Raw genomic sequence first — 16,044 nt, forward strand, 5'->3', positions numbered from 1 at the left:
TTGCATCCCTTCAGAAGATATGGATTAATCTACTGGAGTCTTATGGATTACTTTTATACTGCCTTTATGTGATTTTTGGAGCTTCAAAAGTCTGGTCACCATTCACTTGCATTGAATGGACCAACAGAGTTGAAATATTCTTCTAAAAAATCTTTGTTTGTCAGACAAAGAGAAAGAATGCAAGGACCTATCAGCTTGGGCATGTAGAGTTTCATCATTTTAGGAACAGATTAGTGTGTGCAAAGCCCCAAGAGAGCAGACTGCAGTATTTGCTAATAATAATAACTTTGCTTGTTAGACTTTAATGTAAAGTTCATAATTTCGGCACCACTAGCATAACCAAACAAAATTGCAAAGTAATGACAGGTTTCTCAATCACTCCCCCCAACTTCCACTGCTTGGACAAACATAGAGTCTCTGCCCAAACTCATGCCATTGGTTGAGTCAATGTTGCTGTATCGGGCTGGTCGGGATGCTCAAACAAACAGAGACATTTTTTGATAGAACCACAGAGACATGGTATTTACACTTTTCAGAGAAACAACCTATAAATGGCATACTTATAGTTGTCCCTGCATATTAACCTAGTATAAAGTATTTTAACATAAAAAAATTAACACTTTATCTTTAATAAGATCAGATGCTTAGTGTAAATGCATGCTGAACTAGATGTAGTACAGTCAAACAAGTACAGTTCAATATTATGTTAGTGAATTTTGGCTTGTTAGTCGATGTTCTAGAGACATTTGTTGCTGCTAAAAACAACTGCAGCGGTGCAACAGCTTCGTAATGAGCACCACACACAGTCCTTTTCTTTCCCCCTCTGTTCCTCTCTGTCTCTTAGTATGCAACCCCAGTCTTCTGAAGTGAATGGTGTTATACTGCCAGCCAGTGCATTTCAGCTGTCGAGCAATTTTATTATTAAGTTGAGGATTAACAAAGACTGCTTCTATTACACAAACTTTCATCAGTTTTACTTAAGTAGTTTAAGCTTAAATACAAGCTTTCTGTATGTGTGTGTGTGTGTGTGTGTGTGTGTGTGTGTGTTTGTGGGTGGGTTAGGTGATTTACGAGGACAATTTTTTAGGTTACAAACTGATAATTACAAGGGTATTATGCTTTAAATGTGGTTTATGAGGACATTTCTAGTGTCCCCATAATTCAAGTCGCTTAAAAAGCATACTAAACTATGTATTTTTGAAAATGTAAAAATGCAGAATTTTTTTTGTGAGGGTTAGGTTTAGGGGTAGGGTTAGGGGATAGAATCTATAGTTTGTACAGTATAAAAATCATTATGTCTATGGAGTGTCCTTATAAGGATAGCCGCACCAACAGGTGTGTGTGTGTGTGTGTTGCTGTGAATTAAAACCATCTTGTGCTTTCCACATGGTTCAGCTTAATTCCATAACTTACTGCCCACTTATAATTTATAATAATTTTCCTTTATTTATCACATTATACATTTGCACATATACAGTGAAATTCTTCTTTTTTTCACATATCCCAGCTAGGCTGGGGTCAGAGTGCAGGGTCAGCCATGATACAGCACCCCTGGAGCAGATAGGGTCAAGGGCCTTGCTTAAGGCCCAACAGTGGCATCTTGGCAGTGCTGGGGCTTGAACCCCCGACCTTCTGATCAGTAACCCAGAGCCTTAACCACTGAGCTACCACTGCCCCTCACTTGAAGGTGGTCCAGTGATATCTAGGATATCAAGGCTAAGTTGTGTATGTGCATGTCTGTGTGTGGCTAACTGTGGCCCATCCATTGGCATTAGTGTGGGAAAGCTCTAGTACATATGCCAACATTACTTCATGCCTAATTCATGTTAAAATGTGGTGCTTTGCCTTTGCATTGTTCTATTATGTGTAGGCAGAATTATGGATTCATACTTTAATGTGTATAATAAACAGAATATGCAAAATAAAGTATACTTTTGATATTTCTGGATATATAATTTCAGAATTATTCTGCTACCAAAAACATGTTTACAAATCTCAACCATTCGTAGTAAAAATAAATAAATAAAAAATAAATACAAAGAATTTCAATTCCAATTATAATCTGATCTGACTGAATGAGTCACGTTCAAAGCCACTGTAAAATAGCCGTTATAAAACTATTAAATTCTAAATTCTGATTGGTTAAGCCGTGATCAAAGCCTTTTTGAAATGCCCATAAACACACACCTCTGATCGCACATTCTACATTAAGCCAATAAGTTGCAATGGTGCTTATTAAACACAAACAGCCTACAGTTAGGCCAATTAACTAGATTACATGCATTTGTGACCACATATCAATTTAATTATTAATGTGTCATGTTGCTAAAAACCATTTACAGTTTTTTAAAGGCTTTATGATTTTATTAGATAGGACAATGGAGGAGAGGTGACAGGGAATGATAGGAAAAAGAGAGGGAGTGGAATTGGGAAATGACCCGAGCCAGATGCGAAGATATTGTATGATGCCCTCACATAAGAGCCACCGTGCATATGTCAGAGCATATGCACCACACAACAGACCATGTCTCTGAACATTTAAATAATGGAAACGGCCTACATCTAGGCCAATGAACTTTATAACTTAGAAGAATTGTTTATTATCATGTAATAATGTAATTTTATTGAACACTAGTGTATTTTACTATTTGGCTGTTGCTGCAATTTGATAAAAGACTACAATGGAATATTCCGGGCAGGGGTGGAAAGAGTACTGAAAAATAATACTCAAGTAAAAGTACTGTTACTTCTTAAAAAATGTAGTTTGAGTAGAGTAAAAGTACCTGTCCTAAAAACTACTCAAGTAGAGTAAAAGAGTAGTTAATTTAAAAGTACTCATGAGTAGTGAGTATTGAGTACTGAGTTGCGAAAGCTATGCTGCAATTTAAAAATGAGGCACACATACCATAATTTACATTCCCTTTTATGGCTGTTTGCCAGAAAGAATAAAAAATATAGGTATTTTATGGGTGTTTGTGACTGACAACATTTAAAATACTTAACTTATCTATGAAACTGTAAACACTATATGAACCTGATGGAAAAAATAAAAATAAAAGGGCGACATGATTGCAGAAATGAAAAGATGAAAAATGTATTTTCAATACAATGATCCCCATTATATATCGTAATGTATGAAACAATTACATTAAAATCAGTTTATGTGTAATGTCTAAATTTCCCTTAATGTCGACAGAGAGTTACTGTTGTTCATAAAACATGTTCAAAATAATGCAAGGAATGCAAAAAACAAAACAAAAAAACCCACTAAAAAAAGCAGTGTCACTTGGTGCGTCATGTCCCGCACAATAAACGGGGTAGAGCATTTGTTTGGTACAGGGGCCACATCGGCCTTCAAACTAATAATTCACACAAAAATGAAAATTATCTCATCATTTAGTCACCCTTATGCCATCCCGGATGTGTATGACTTTCTTTCTTCAGCAGAACACAAATGAAGATTTTAAGAAGAACATCTCAACTCTTTTGGTCCATACAATGCAAGTGAATGGGTGACAAAATTTTGAAGCTCAAAGAATCACACAAGTCAGCATAAAAGTAACCTAATCCATGTGACTCCAGTGGTTAAATCCATGTCTTCAGAAGAGATATGATAGGCTGGGTGAGAAACAGATCAATATTTAAGTTCATTTTTTCTATAAATTCTCCTCCCTGCTCAGTCAATCTCCACTTTCACTTTCTTCTTCTTTTGTTTTTGGTGATTCACATTCTTCATGCACAAAAAAAGTATTGCTCTACAAAGGTTGATACTTTTCCATCAGGCATTAGAAAAAACTTGATAAAGGCTAAGCATAATTATAAATTATTTTATCATCTCTACTTTCCTGGTAATTTATTATACAAATTAACACACTCTCTACATCAGAGGTTGGTATTATTAAAAATACCGAACAATATTATTATTAAAAATATCACTGTTTGATTCTATTACATGAACACTTTTAAAGCTACTCAAGTTATTCAGCCAAAAGTAGTGAGTGGTTTTCTCATTTCCTTGTTATTGTTGTTTGATTAATAGCCTTTATATGACATATGACATAGACAGTGCTCTATTCGGTTACGTGCACACTTCAAGTCCAACATTTTGATGCAAATACACTTTTTGTCCCACTGTTTACATTCACTTTAGACCAAACCAACTGTGTTTACATTAATGCCTCACCAAGGTGGGCATTGGCGGAATTATAAAGTGTATTTGATCGTTTAGGCGCGTTAGTGCACAAACATTAGCCGCCTGTCAGTCAAACAATACGCAGCTACAGACATCAGGAAATAAAAAGTAAATCTTTTATATTTTATCTAGATCAACCAACCAGTGGTTATCTTGCTATCGCGACTGATGTTATGAACACCCCTGGTCTAGATGTAGAACATAGGTTAAGTATAGAAAATTAATCAAAAGTTTATCATCGATATCGAGGACATCTCTCTCTCTCTCATTTTTTTTTTTTTTTTTCAGATAAACATCAAGATTATTTTATCACCCAGCCCTATTGATAACATTGCCTTAATCTCTCACAGAAACCCAATAATCTCAGTGATAGATAGCTAAATTACAGGCTACGTTATAGACACACATGAAATATATTACCTCGATATGTTTCTTCAAATTGGAGGCAGGATTAATGCTGATATCTGGCTTGAGCAAGTTAAACTCACATGACACAGTCAAGCAATTGGCCTTTTTCACTGTGAAAAGCCCTTTCAGGTGCAGCCGAGATGTTCAGGTGTTGAAATGTGTTTGAGGCATCCTCCACATCCATTACAGTTGGCGCCAATCTGCAGCTGCCGTTCAAGATTTTTTTTTATTTGACAGGAGTCACAAGACTTTCCCTAGCCAATCATGTTGATAGATAAAAATAAAATCAGGACAGGGAAGTAGCGAACACAGACGGTGGGAAATAGTGCTTTAAAAGTACAGTTACAGCACTTAAAATGTACTCAAGTAAAAGTAAAAGTATACATTTTTTAAACTACTTAAAAAAGTACAATTCCTGGGAAAAACTACTTAATTTAACTTAGTTTGTAATTTGTTACTTTACACCTCTGATTCCAGGTTTAATACAAGTTAAGCTCAATTGACAGTATTTGTTGCAGTATTACCACAAAAAATAATTTTGAATCATCCCCAAAAATCAAAGTTAAAGTGAGGCACTAACAAAGGAAGTGAATGGGGCCCATTTTTAGAGGGTTTAAAGGCAGAAATGTGAATCTTATAATTTTATAAAAGCACATTAATTCTTCTGTTAAAACTCATGTATTATTTGAGCTTTAAAGTTGTTTAAATCGTTGTTTTTACGGTTGTTTTAGGGTTTACGGCATTAAGGTACATCGTCATGGTAACGAAGTTTGAAAATTGGCTTAACTTTACACAGAAAAGTTTAGTAAGCGATTTTATCACACTAAAATCATGTTTACATATTATTTATGTCTTGTGGCTATACTTTTGAAACAGTGAGTATTTTAAAATTTTTGGATTGACCCCATTCACTTCCATTGTAAGTGCCTCATTGTAACCTCGATTTGTGCATTTTTTAAAGAAAAAGAGTGACAGGGGGCCTGGGTAGCTCAGCGAGTGAAGATGCTGACTACCACCCCTGGAGTTGCGAGTTCGAATCCAGGGCGTTCTGAGTGACTCCAGCCAGGTCTCCTAAGCAACCAAATTGGCCCGTTTGCTAGGGAGGGTAGAGTCACATGGGGTAACCTCCTCGTGGTCGCTATAATGTGGTTCTTGCTCTCGGTGGGGCGCGTGGTGAGTTGTGCGTGGATACAGCGTATAATAGTGTGAAGCCTCCACATGCGCTATATCTCTGCGGTAACATGCTCAACTGAGACAACTGAGATCCGTCCTCTACCACCCGGATTGAAGCAAGTCACTACACCACCATGACGACCTAGAGCACATTGGGAATTGGGCATTCCAAATAGGGGAGAAAAGGGGAGAAAAATAAATAAAAATAAAAAAGAGGGACAAATCGAAATTAACTTTTGTGATAATCAATATAATGCCACAAATGCTGTCGATTGAGCTTAACTTGTATTGAATGCAACGAAGTATTCCTTTAATAAATAAAACAAACCAATCAGTCTTTTATCAAAAGAGGTGTTTAGGAACACCCCTTAAAGGGATAGTTCACCCGAAAATTTAAATTCTGTTGTTATTAACTCACCCTGAAGTTGTTCCCAGCATGTATGACTTTCTGTCTTCCATGGAAGTTCCATGTAGAATCTGTTTTTTTCCCCCATGCTAAGAGTCGTTTTTTTTCCCCAGTGCAATTTTAAAGAATGGGGTGGAGCTTTCAAGCTTCAAAAATTATGCAAAAGCAACTTAAAAGTATTATAAAAGTAGTCCATGTGACTTAAAGCAATTTCAGCAGTTCTGTTATATGCTGTAAATAAGTCTTCTGAAGCCATACTGAAATTGTGTTAGGAATAGAGTGAAATTTACATAATTATTTACTGAAACACACTAATATCCCCCCTAGCTCTCCTTGGCACATTCATGAGAGTTCGTTAGAAAAGTAACAATGTCCAATTCGTAAACAAATTGCTCTTTTGAGTCAGATCTTTTAAACGAATCAGTTAAACTTATATACAAATCCAGTATGATTCATTGTACTAGTGAATTAATCCTTTAAAACCATTGCACACAACTGCTAGTGGCTTATTGTTTTATTAACATTAAGCAAACTGATATGCAACAGAGAAAAGCACTACATCAACACGTAATGGTTTGTGTATCCTCTGACATGTGTCCATGCTGAAATAAGGTGGTGAAGTGACAGAGGTATACAGCAGCTTTACTGATGCTCAGAGTATGTAGTGCTGAGTTCACCGTTCATAGTGTCAAGTATGTTTATAACTGTATGAGTCTGTGCTCTGCATGGAGGTTGGGGTTGCTCTTCAACTTCTTTCTTGTGGGGGCCAGATTATCCAGATGAAAACTTTGCAGGGGCCAAGATTTTTTTTGGTATTCATCTTAGCTAGCTCTTTCATTGCAAGTAACATGTTACTTAAAAAACACCTTTAATATTGTGCATTTATTCATATTAAAATAGTCACAGGGTATACTGTATATTGAATTATAATTTTTTAAGGTCTGGCCATAAATTCCTTCATAAGATCTGGCTGAAAATTAAATAGGACTTATACTCTTAACTAACTAAATTTGTAAAAAAAAAAAGAAAAAAAGAAAGAAACATAATAATCATTTTAGTGCTATTGTTTACAAATTATGAAAACTGAGGAGAAACATTTAGATCTGCTAAAGCCCTCTCACAATATCAACCCACATATGAATACAATGGTCATATAGAAATGTCATGTTTACTTAACAATGAGTTTAAATTCAGTTTTCTTTTTGAAAAAGTATCATCCTATTCAGTGAAGAAAATTAGTCCTGCAAATATTGTGAATTTGCACACAATAGCCAGTGCAGGAGCCATACATTTGTGCAGATAATCATTGGCAAAATAAGAAAAAACTGAGTTGGTGCTGTTCGTGAATGAGAGGGCTGACTCACAGCTGTATAGGAACAAATATAATCAGGACATATTCAGGTTCAGTTTCACGTATCACTGTTTTTACGAGCACTACCGACCCTGAACTGATGAGACACGCCCATTTGATACTTCAAGAATAGTGAATAAAAGCGAACTTTTCAGCACATTTTCGTTGGACGTTCTGTTTTCATAATCAATTTCTCTTTTGTTGTGTAAGATGTGCCTATGTGCTGACAACATTTCTGTAGATTTGACCGCACTCCACACAACTAAGCATTTTATATAAATACATTTGATTGAAAAAGACACAATCAAATGCTCACCTTAACGGTGCGATCCACGTTTAGCAAAGCAGTTTAACTAAAAGTTTAAACACATGCACCGGTCTGGACAACTGATGATCAATGCTGTTGCACTTGCCAATGAGCGCTCTTGAACCAAAGTATTTCTAGCAAGTCACTCCACTGTTGGCCATCTTTGGAATGCTCCCGGGAGGCTATTTCCAGTCATGCCAGTGCAGCTCCTATCTACTTGAATGGAGGAACACCGAAATCTCAAAAGCGGTTGGTCAAGATTACGATCAAAGAACATATTTCAAATCTGCTGTAAAATCTGACAATGCTGGTATCATAAATTGTGCTTCTTTACCTCAGATTACCCTAAAAATGCAATTTTCCCAGCTTGTATAGCTAATGCGCATGCACGTTCTGGAGATGATTGACAGGTGATGTCTGTGTCTAAAATGTGATTGGATCTTTTACCTGTAAGGCGGGACTTCCTTTCAACATCCGTTGACCGTTGGGTGCGAGAGCTTCTTGGTTGGGTGTTCCAATTTCTCCCATTCATTTTAATAGAAGTGGCCCATCTCTGCTAAATAGTCTCTGGTTAAACTCACCGTTGATTGCTGAGGCTCGCGCCTGCAAACGCTGAGTTTTGCACAGTGAGCGCTCTGGTATTTCAGATGGCGTGGCAATTTTATCAAAAATCAGTCAGAGGGCCAGACAAATATGATTGGCGGGCCGCCAGTTGACTAGTCCTGGCCTATATAATCACTCTGACTCATCAGAAACAAGACAGCTGCTTCGACTGATGGACAGGAAATGGTGGAGTGTGAAGGGATTGGACAGAGAGATAATGAAGAGAAATTAGATGAAAATTAAGTGACAGGTGACATGAGTTGGAAAGAAGGAAATTGAGGGGAGAGAGAGAGAGAGAGAGAGGGAGGGAGGGATGGAATGAGCAAGAGTGTGCACATAATGATGGAGAAGCCGAACAGATGGATAGAGAAATTTATAAAAGATTAAAGGGATAGTTCACCAAAAAAATGAAGATTCTGTCATCATTTACACACCCTCGTGTTGTTCCAAACCTGTAAAACTATCTTTCTTCCTTGTAACACAGTTACACACAGTTGTAAGCCGCAGTTACAGAGGCTAAAATTCTACCTAACATCTCCGTTTGTTTTCCATGGAAGAAAGAAAGTCGTGGGTTTGGAACAACATGAGGGTGAGTAAATGATTTCAGAATTCTCATTTTTGGGTGAATCATCACTTTAATGCCTTTTTGTCTTTCTTGAATGTACATGTACTTTGTCTTAGAAACAGTGATTCAGAACTAATGAAAATAGGTTCTGTTTTCTCTGCTGACACATACATCACCTCTTTCATTCACTGCTCAAATGTTTCCAGAGCCAGAATCTATGTGAGTCACACTGGCTGCTGCTGCATTGCAAGATAAGTAATGATTTTCAGTGACAGGCGTGATTACGGCTTGTTTTCAAACTCTGTCTCTTTTTCTCAGTCTCACAACTTCTCATATTGAAAGGACTTTATTCTTTGATATCTATTAATTTAGTGATTTGTCACATGCAGTGTTGCAGATGTTTAGCTAACACTTTACTTAAATCCTTTATTTATGATGCACACATTTTTTTTAATTAACCAACATTATTACATTAAATAGATGATTTAGTAACATTATGCCTATTTCTTTATATTATGCTTATAATATTATAAATTGTTCAATCAAATAGTTAGAAATGTCATTAACATTTATAAAGAAAATTATATTTGTTTTAGTGACAGTTTTTCCCCCCCTGCGAACCACTTTCATGGACTCCAAATGTGTCTAAACACAAGAACTTGCAAGAAATTGGTTAGTTATCATTTATTTTAATAATTTAAATATGAACATAAAATAAAATGTATAATATATTAAATATGAAATAAAATAACAAAAATAAAATATAATTTTTTTGGCAAATAGAGTTAATTAGACACATTTCTACAGGTATAAATATTTGATACAAGTATATTGTCTGTATCTCTCCCACACCTGGATATTAGGAAGTGCACAAAAAAAAAGAATATTGCATTAATTGCATAATTATTTTTTTTATGCGTTAAACAGTCTACTATGAATGGCAAAAATAAAATGTGTTAAATTTCCCTACCCTAATTAAAATACATTATACCTGTTTGTGGTTACACCTTTAATGGGTCCATTTTAACACATGACCATTGGTTGTGACCATAAGTTTTAATGCATTATAGGGTACAACGGGGCTAAAGGCCCCGTGGGGTAAAACGCTCCTTTGATTTTATTTTCCAGAACACTAAATAGCAACAAAAACTACCACAGCATTTTCCTAAAGACCTGTTTGTCACTATGCACTGCAAAATTTTCCTGATCCAGGAGATCTTTGCATGCAATGTCTAAAGTTTGATTTTGGTTGCAATTTGATCTAATTTTTTATATATTTTTTAAAATGTTGCAAATTTATATAGCTAATGAAAATCCCTGAAATTATCACATTTATTTGAGACAAACTACTTATTTATCATTTTCAGTTTTGTTAAAGGTCATTAAATCAAATGTTTTTTAATAACTGTCCAATAAGTGAAATTATAGTATTTGGGGTAAAAAGCCCCTCTGTTGCAGGGGCTAAGGGCCCCTATAAAACTTTTTATTATTATTATTATTATTATTATTATTATTATTATTATTATTATTATTTTTTAAGTGGGGCAAATAGATTTGTTTTGAAAAATTTTCAAAATGGGCTCAACTTGACTGATCCAATCACCGTGGAGATTCGTTTGTTTATAGAATACTTGAGATGTTAGACAATGCCAAATATGTTTGTAATTGTGCACCCTTTTCTGAAGTGGTTATTTTGAGTAAGCATTATCTTAATTTGTTACTCAAAAAGCATCTTGCAACCTTTTTTAAAAACGGATTTTTAATCAAAACAACATTCCATTATTATTTCTGTTCATACAAATTATATTTCTCCATAAGTATTCAATAAAAAGAAATCAGTTTTTTCAATCTTGATATATTTTGCAACCAGAAAAATGGCAATTTTCCTTAAGGTGTGCCTTTAGCCACATTGTACCCTACTGTTTAAAGGTCTAACTATGAAGAAGTATTAAAACGTATTATTAGTATGCATACAATTATTCACAAGGACATACTACTGATTCTAAGGCGTTATGAATGCATTACATTACATTAAGAATATTTCTAATGCATTATATATAATGGCTTCAGGTAAAGTGTTCCCGATGTGATCTTATCCAAAGTAACTTGCATTTACCACAAGGACATTTCCCCTAAAGAAACCTGGGGTAAGTGCCTTACACACAGGTAGATTGTTAATGGGGGGCTCCAGCAACTGTCCTTTTCATATATGGTCCGTTCTGGTATATGAGTTACCAGCCCAAACTTTTTTACCACTAAGCTACCTCCCCATAACCACCCTTCAAAAAGATATTCAATTTAGAATTAAATTGTACATTATTATCAAAGGAGACTTATCATGGAAAACAGGATTTTTCTTGATCTTTAGAGATCAAAAAGTGGGATAGTTCATAGTTTGTGGACATACACAATAACCTCCCTCCCCAGTTCACTCAAGACCATTTATTGGAACAAAGCTGCAAAAACTGGTTATTTAGAAATTGTCATGGTTATGCAACATGATCACACAGAAAATCAGTATGCTGTACCCTGAAATTGAGCACAAAGTCATCACATTCACATATAAAATGGTGAGCACTATTTGGAGGTTACATTTTTGCTGTAAATTAAATTTTTACTTCACATGCGGGTAGGTTTAGGGTTGGGGTTTGGGTTAGGGTGTATGGTTAACAAAATATGCATTCCTATTGACTGTATTAAATCTTTACAACTAAAAATACAACTCTCTTTTGATGCCATAAGAGAGGTCATTTACATTTATGAGTAGAAGTACAGAAAAATAAACAGAGGGTGGAAAATGGTTATGTACAATGAATTCACAACTGCTTTAGGTGCAATAAGCCTTAAAACTTCTGTTAGTCAGGCAACATTAACAGTCAACTGAGAACTGAAATTAACATTGTAGTCACAGTCAGTGCTATTTTAAGAAAGAGCAGGAACTATAAAGCATAACACCTCCTAGGCAGATCTTACACTGGCATCAGCCCAGCCTAGTAATAGAATGTCATGTTAAACGAAGACACTAGTTCTAACAGATATCCTCTCAGGCCGCAGAGAATGCAGAGAAAAAGAAAAGGCTTAGCATGAATTTTTCTCTTTGAGCTAAAGCAATTGAGTCAGCATTGAACATCAATAAAGACCCCTTTATCTCTCCACACTGCTCACAGAGGCTGATCCCTAAGAAGAAAACAGACAGGGAGACAGAGAACATGAAATGTGTGTGGGCATGTGAATATGTCTGTGTGTGAGAGTTTGTGTGCCTAAGTAGGTCAGTACAGGACAAGTTGCAGTTCTCAGCTAATGGGACTCACTAATGGAGACAGGAATATTGACGTTAGTTTAGGGACAAAAATGTGGACTCACTCAGAGGTCATTGCCCTATAGTGTCTCCATGTGACTTTGGAATTATTGCGAGACCATATGTACACAGCATAGTAAATTTAGCCTTTCTAATTGATTCAATAAACTCCCAGTGTAGGCTTAGACAATAATAAGAATAAGTAAACCAAAAAAAGGTCTAAGCCAAACAGCTGGCTCATGTTTTGCCAATTAACAGCTACTGTATTGCAGGTTTATGCCACGTCCAAACTACTTTTCAGTTTGAATATGCACTGATTTTGCTGAAACAGCATTTTTCTCCACATTTAAAAAATACTCTCCAATACAGCATGTTTAGGAAAAGAATTACATTAAAGGAATAATTGACCCAAAAATGAAAATTTTCTTATCATTTACTCACTTTCATGCCATCCCAGATATGTATGACTTTCCTTCTTTGGCTTCTGATTTTTAGAAGAATATCTCAGCTCTCTAGGTCCATACAATGCAAGTGAATGGTGACCAGACCTTTCAAGCTCTAAAAATCACGTAAAGGCGGCAAAAAAGTAATCTATACAACTCCAGTGGTTTAATATATTTCTTCTGAAGTGATGCAGTCACTTTGGGTGAGAAACAGATCAATATTTCAATCCTTTTTTTACTTAAAATCTCCACTTTCACTTTCAGAATGTGAAAGTTGAGATTCATAGTAAAAAAGGACATAATTATTGATCTGTTTCCCACCTACATCTATCACATCACTTCTGAAGACATGGATTTAACCACTGGAGTCGTAATATTACTTTTATGGACTTTATGGAGCTTGAATGGTCTGGTCACCATTCACTTGCATTGGATTTCCATAATCCTGTGTTTCCTCACTGGTAATTAAGACTTTATGGTGGCGTTCATATGCGTTCTACTCATAAGCACCATCATTACGACATGACTTGATCCCACTATTAGATCTATGTTCAGATATCAAGGTACATTTACAATAGTAGTGTCTGCATTTATTAGCGTTTATAGCTGACATTGGTATCAGTCTGGCTTATTTTTCCAATTCAAATAACAATTTTTTTTTCTAATCCAGTTTTTAAAAGAACTGAACAGCTATCCATATTTTCTACAGTACATTATTATGTTTTGATGCCTGATTTCATTTGAATGGATTTAGAAATTAATGTAAACCTAACAAGAAAAAGCAAGAAAGCTAAAATAGTGTAGATTTAGGCCTTTAAAACTTGCCAATATAATGTTTACTCACCACAACATAAAAATAAAAATGTGCGTTCCAATGTTTGATGCCAGATTTTACTTGAAGCATTCACTATTCTAAATTTAGAGCTTTAGAGTGAACCAAACAGGTAACATCAGGTAAAACAGTATATATATTTAAGCCTATAATCAACAGTCAGCCTTCAGTCAATTAATGCCGGCAACAACATTAAAATAATGATATATGATATATAGAAGTATGATTGACACTATTATAACTATTTCCAAAAATTTCAGTAGTTCATCCCTAGCTGTAATTCTTGTTAAAACTGAGGTCTGCTTCCTTGATCAAGATTTTTATGTATTGTTACGATAACAATATGATAATATTTGGCATACCAGACGGTGTGTTTTTACAGTAGTGTCATATTTCTGCGATTTACAGTAGCATCAGTTTATATGTCTGTCATCTGCAATCTGTCTTTAATCCCAAACATCATATCAGAGATTTCCGTTTCCACATTTAATGTGAATAGCAACTTTGATTGTAATGACAGGAAGGATTTACTGTAATTCTACATTAATATTCCGTGGTGCGTTATAGGTTTCTGTAGTGTCGGTGACATTCAGAGAGGATCTGCAATAGCTATGAAATATCTCATTCAGCCCGTATTAATGAATTTGGCATTAAGAGAGTGAGAGAGGGACATTTTTATTTTTTTGCTGGCACACTGATGAATAATTTCCCTCTCTATCTTTCTCTGGCAATCTTTCTCTCTGTCCCATTTGAATCCCTCCCACTTTACTCTTTCTATCCTTCATTTATCATCTCTCCCAATCCACTCTGGAGAGGATTAGGAGATAGAAATCTCTGCCAAGGTTTCTTTATCTGCTATCTCTTTAAGCTAATTCATCTATCTTTATACTTAACTGTGTGTTTTGTGTGGGATTATTTGTGTTAGTGTGTAAAATCATTGTACGCTCTTGGAGTATTTATTAAGATTATGCATTGTGATTCTGATAAAATCTTCAGCCTCTGCTTGTTCTTTCTGTCTGTCTCCCAATTAAACTCCACTGAATTGACAGTGTATCAGAGGTGTAATTATTGGCTCTCTGATCAGTGCCAAAGCTTTACAGAAGAGCTGCAATTTGCTTTTGGAACAGTCACTGGCTGTTAGCTGGCCTAAATGTTCCATTACATTGCATAATGGAAGTGGAAGTGGATTTATGGATGTATTTTGAATGCAGGAATATGGAAATTTCATTTAAGTTGATTGCTAGTGGTACTTGCTGAGGCCTCACTATTAATATTGTTCATACTTAGGGGTTTTTCAGAACCCTTAAGCCTATTAGTATTAAACTTCAGCATATAACTGGCCCTGCACCTTTTATGCTACGAATTTGAGAATATGAATGATACCTCAAATCGTGTGGCTTGTTGAGAAGTGTGCTATTACTAGCAATTTGATTTACAATTATTACTGTGATTTATGACTGAAAAAAAAAAATTGAACTGATGATTTTAGCTTCTTTCTTTCTTTCTTTCTGCAGCAGCCTCTTTGCTGCCTCACAGGTTTGTGACAGTGCGTCGAGGCAGCCCAGCGGCACGGAGCGGGCAGATCAGGTCTGGGGATCGCCTGGAGGCAGTGGATGGCAGATCAGTGGTGAATTTACCTCACAGAGAGCTGGCACAGATCCTGAGAAGAGCTGGAAACACACTCCGCCTGACTATCGTACCACGATCCAGTGCTCGTGAGTGAAATATTTCCTATACATCAGATCTGCACTCTTACTTGTTTAGACGTTAGCATTTATGAATGTGAATTAAAGTTTATTTGATTAATATAATCGAGGTACAGACCCTTCTGCTTGTAACATCCGAGGTTGTTACCCCTCCTGCCAACCACCAGAGAGAGCCCTCTCCCGAATACTAACTCTGTACCGTTTCTTCTTTGATGACTTCCTGTTTGAACTATATAAATACCATGCTGTTCCATTTTGACTTTGTGAAGTATTGCCAGTTTACCCTGCCTTATCAAGCGTTTTTCCACTGCTGATTGTTATCTTATTATGACCATTGCCTGTTTTCCTGGATTCATTGCCTTTGGATACCCCTTTGTTTTGTTTGCCTTGTTAGACTGTCTTTTTGGTTTATTGGATTATACCGCTTGCTTTACGACTACCTCTATTTGCCTGCCGATTTAGATTGTTTGCTTGTGTTCATAATAAACTTCCAGCACATGGATCCTAACACTGTCTCCATGGCTAGTTCATTACACTGCTTACCATCTAAGAAGTTTTAAAAAAACGACATCAGACAGTCTGCGAATGTTTTATGTGTTCATAGATGTGCCATCTGAGGCATAGACTAACCACCTAATAACCTTTTCTTTACTAATAACCACTTCTTTACCTTGTCCTTGACAACACATCCATGGCAAGGCTCTCACTTTAGTGCACTTGAGATTTATTTAGTTCATTGATTGATTTGCATGTAAAATTA

General features: G+C 35.8%; 1 protein-coding gene across 1 annotated transcript in view; it reads left to right on the forward strand.

Annotated features, from left to right (window-relative positions):
- The window catches only part of LOC127414634 (membrane-associated guanylate kinase, WW and PDZ domain-containing protein 3-like), a 171,909-nt gene that overhangs the window by 140,439 nt on the left and 15,426 nt on the right, over positions 1-16,044 (forward strand). The window contains exon 13 of the mRNA XM_051652813.1: positions 15,093-15,293. Coding sequence (XP_051508773.1) covers positions 15,093-15,293 — 201 coding nt within the window. The remainder of the gene's footprint in view (positions 1-15,092; positions 15,294-16,044) is intronic.

The sequence above is a fragment of the Myxocyprinus asiaticus genome, chromosome 24 (assembly GCF_019703515.2).
Source record: "Myxocyprinus asiaticus isolate MX2 ecotype Aquarium Trade chromosome 24, UBuf_Myxa_2, whole genome shotgun sequence".
Lineage (NCBI taxonomy): Eukaryota > Metazoa > Chordata > Actinopteri > Cypriniformes > Catostomidae > Myxocyprinus > Myxocyprinus asiaticus.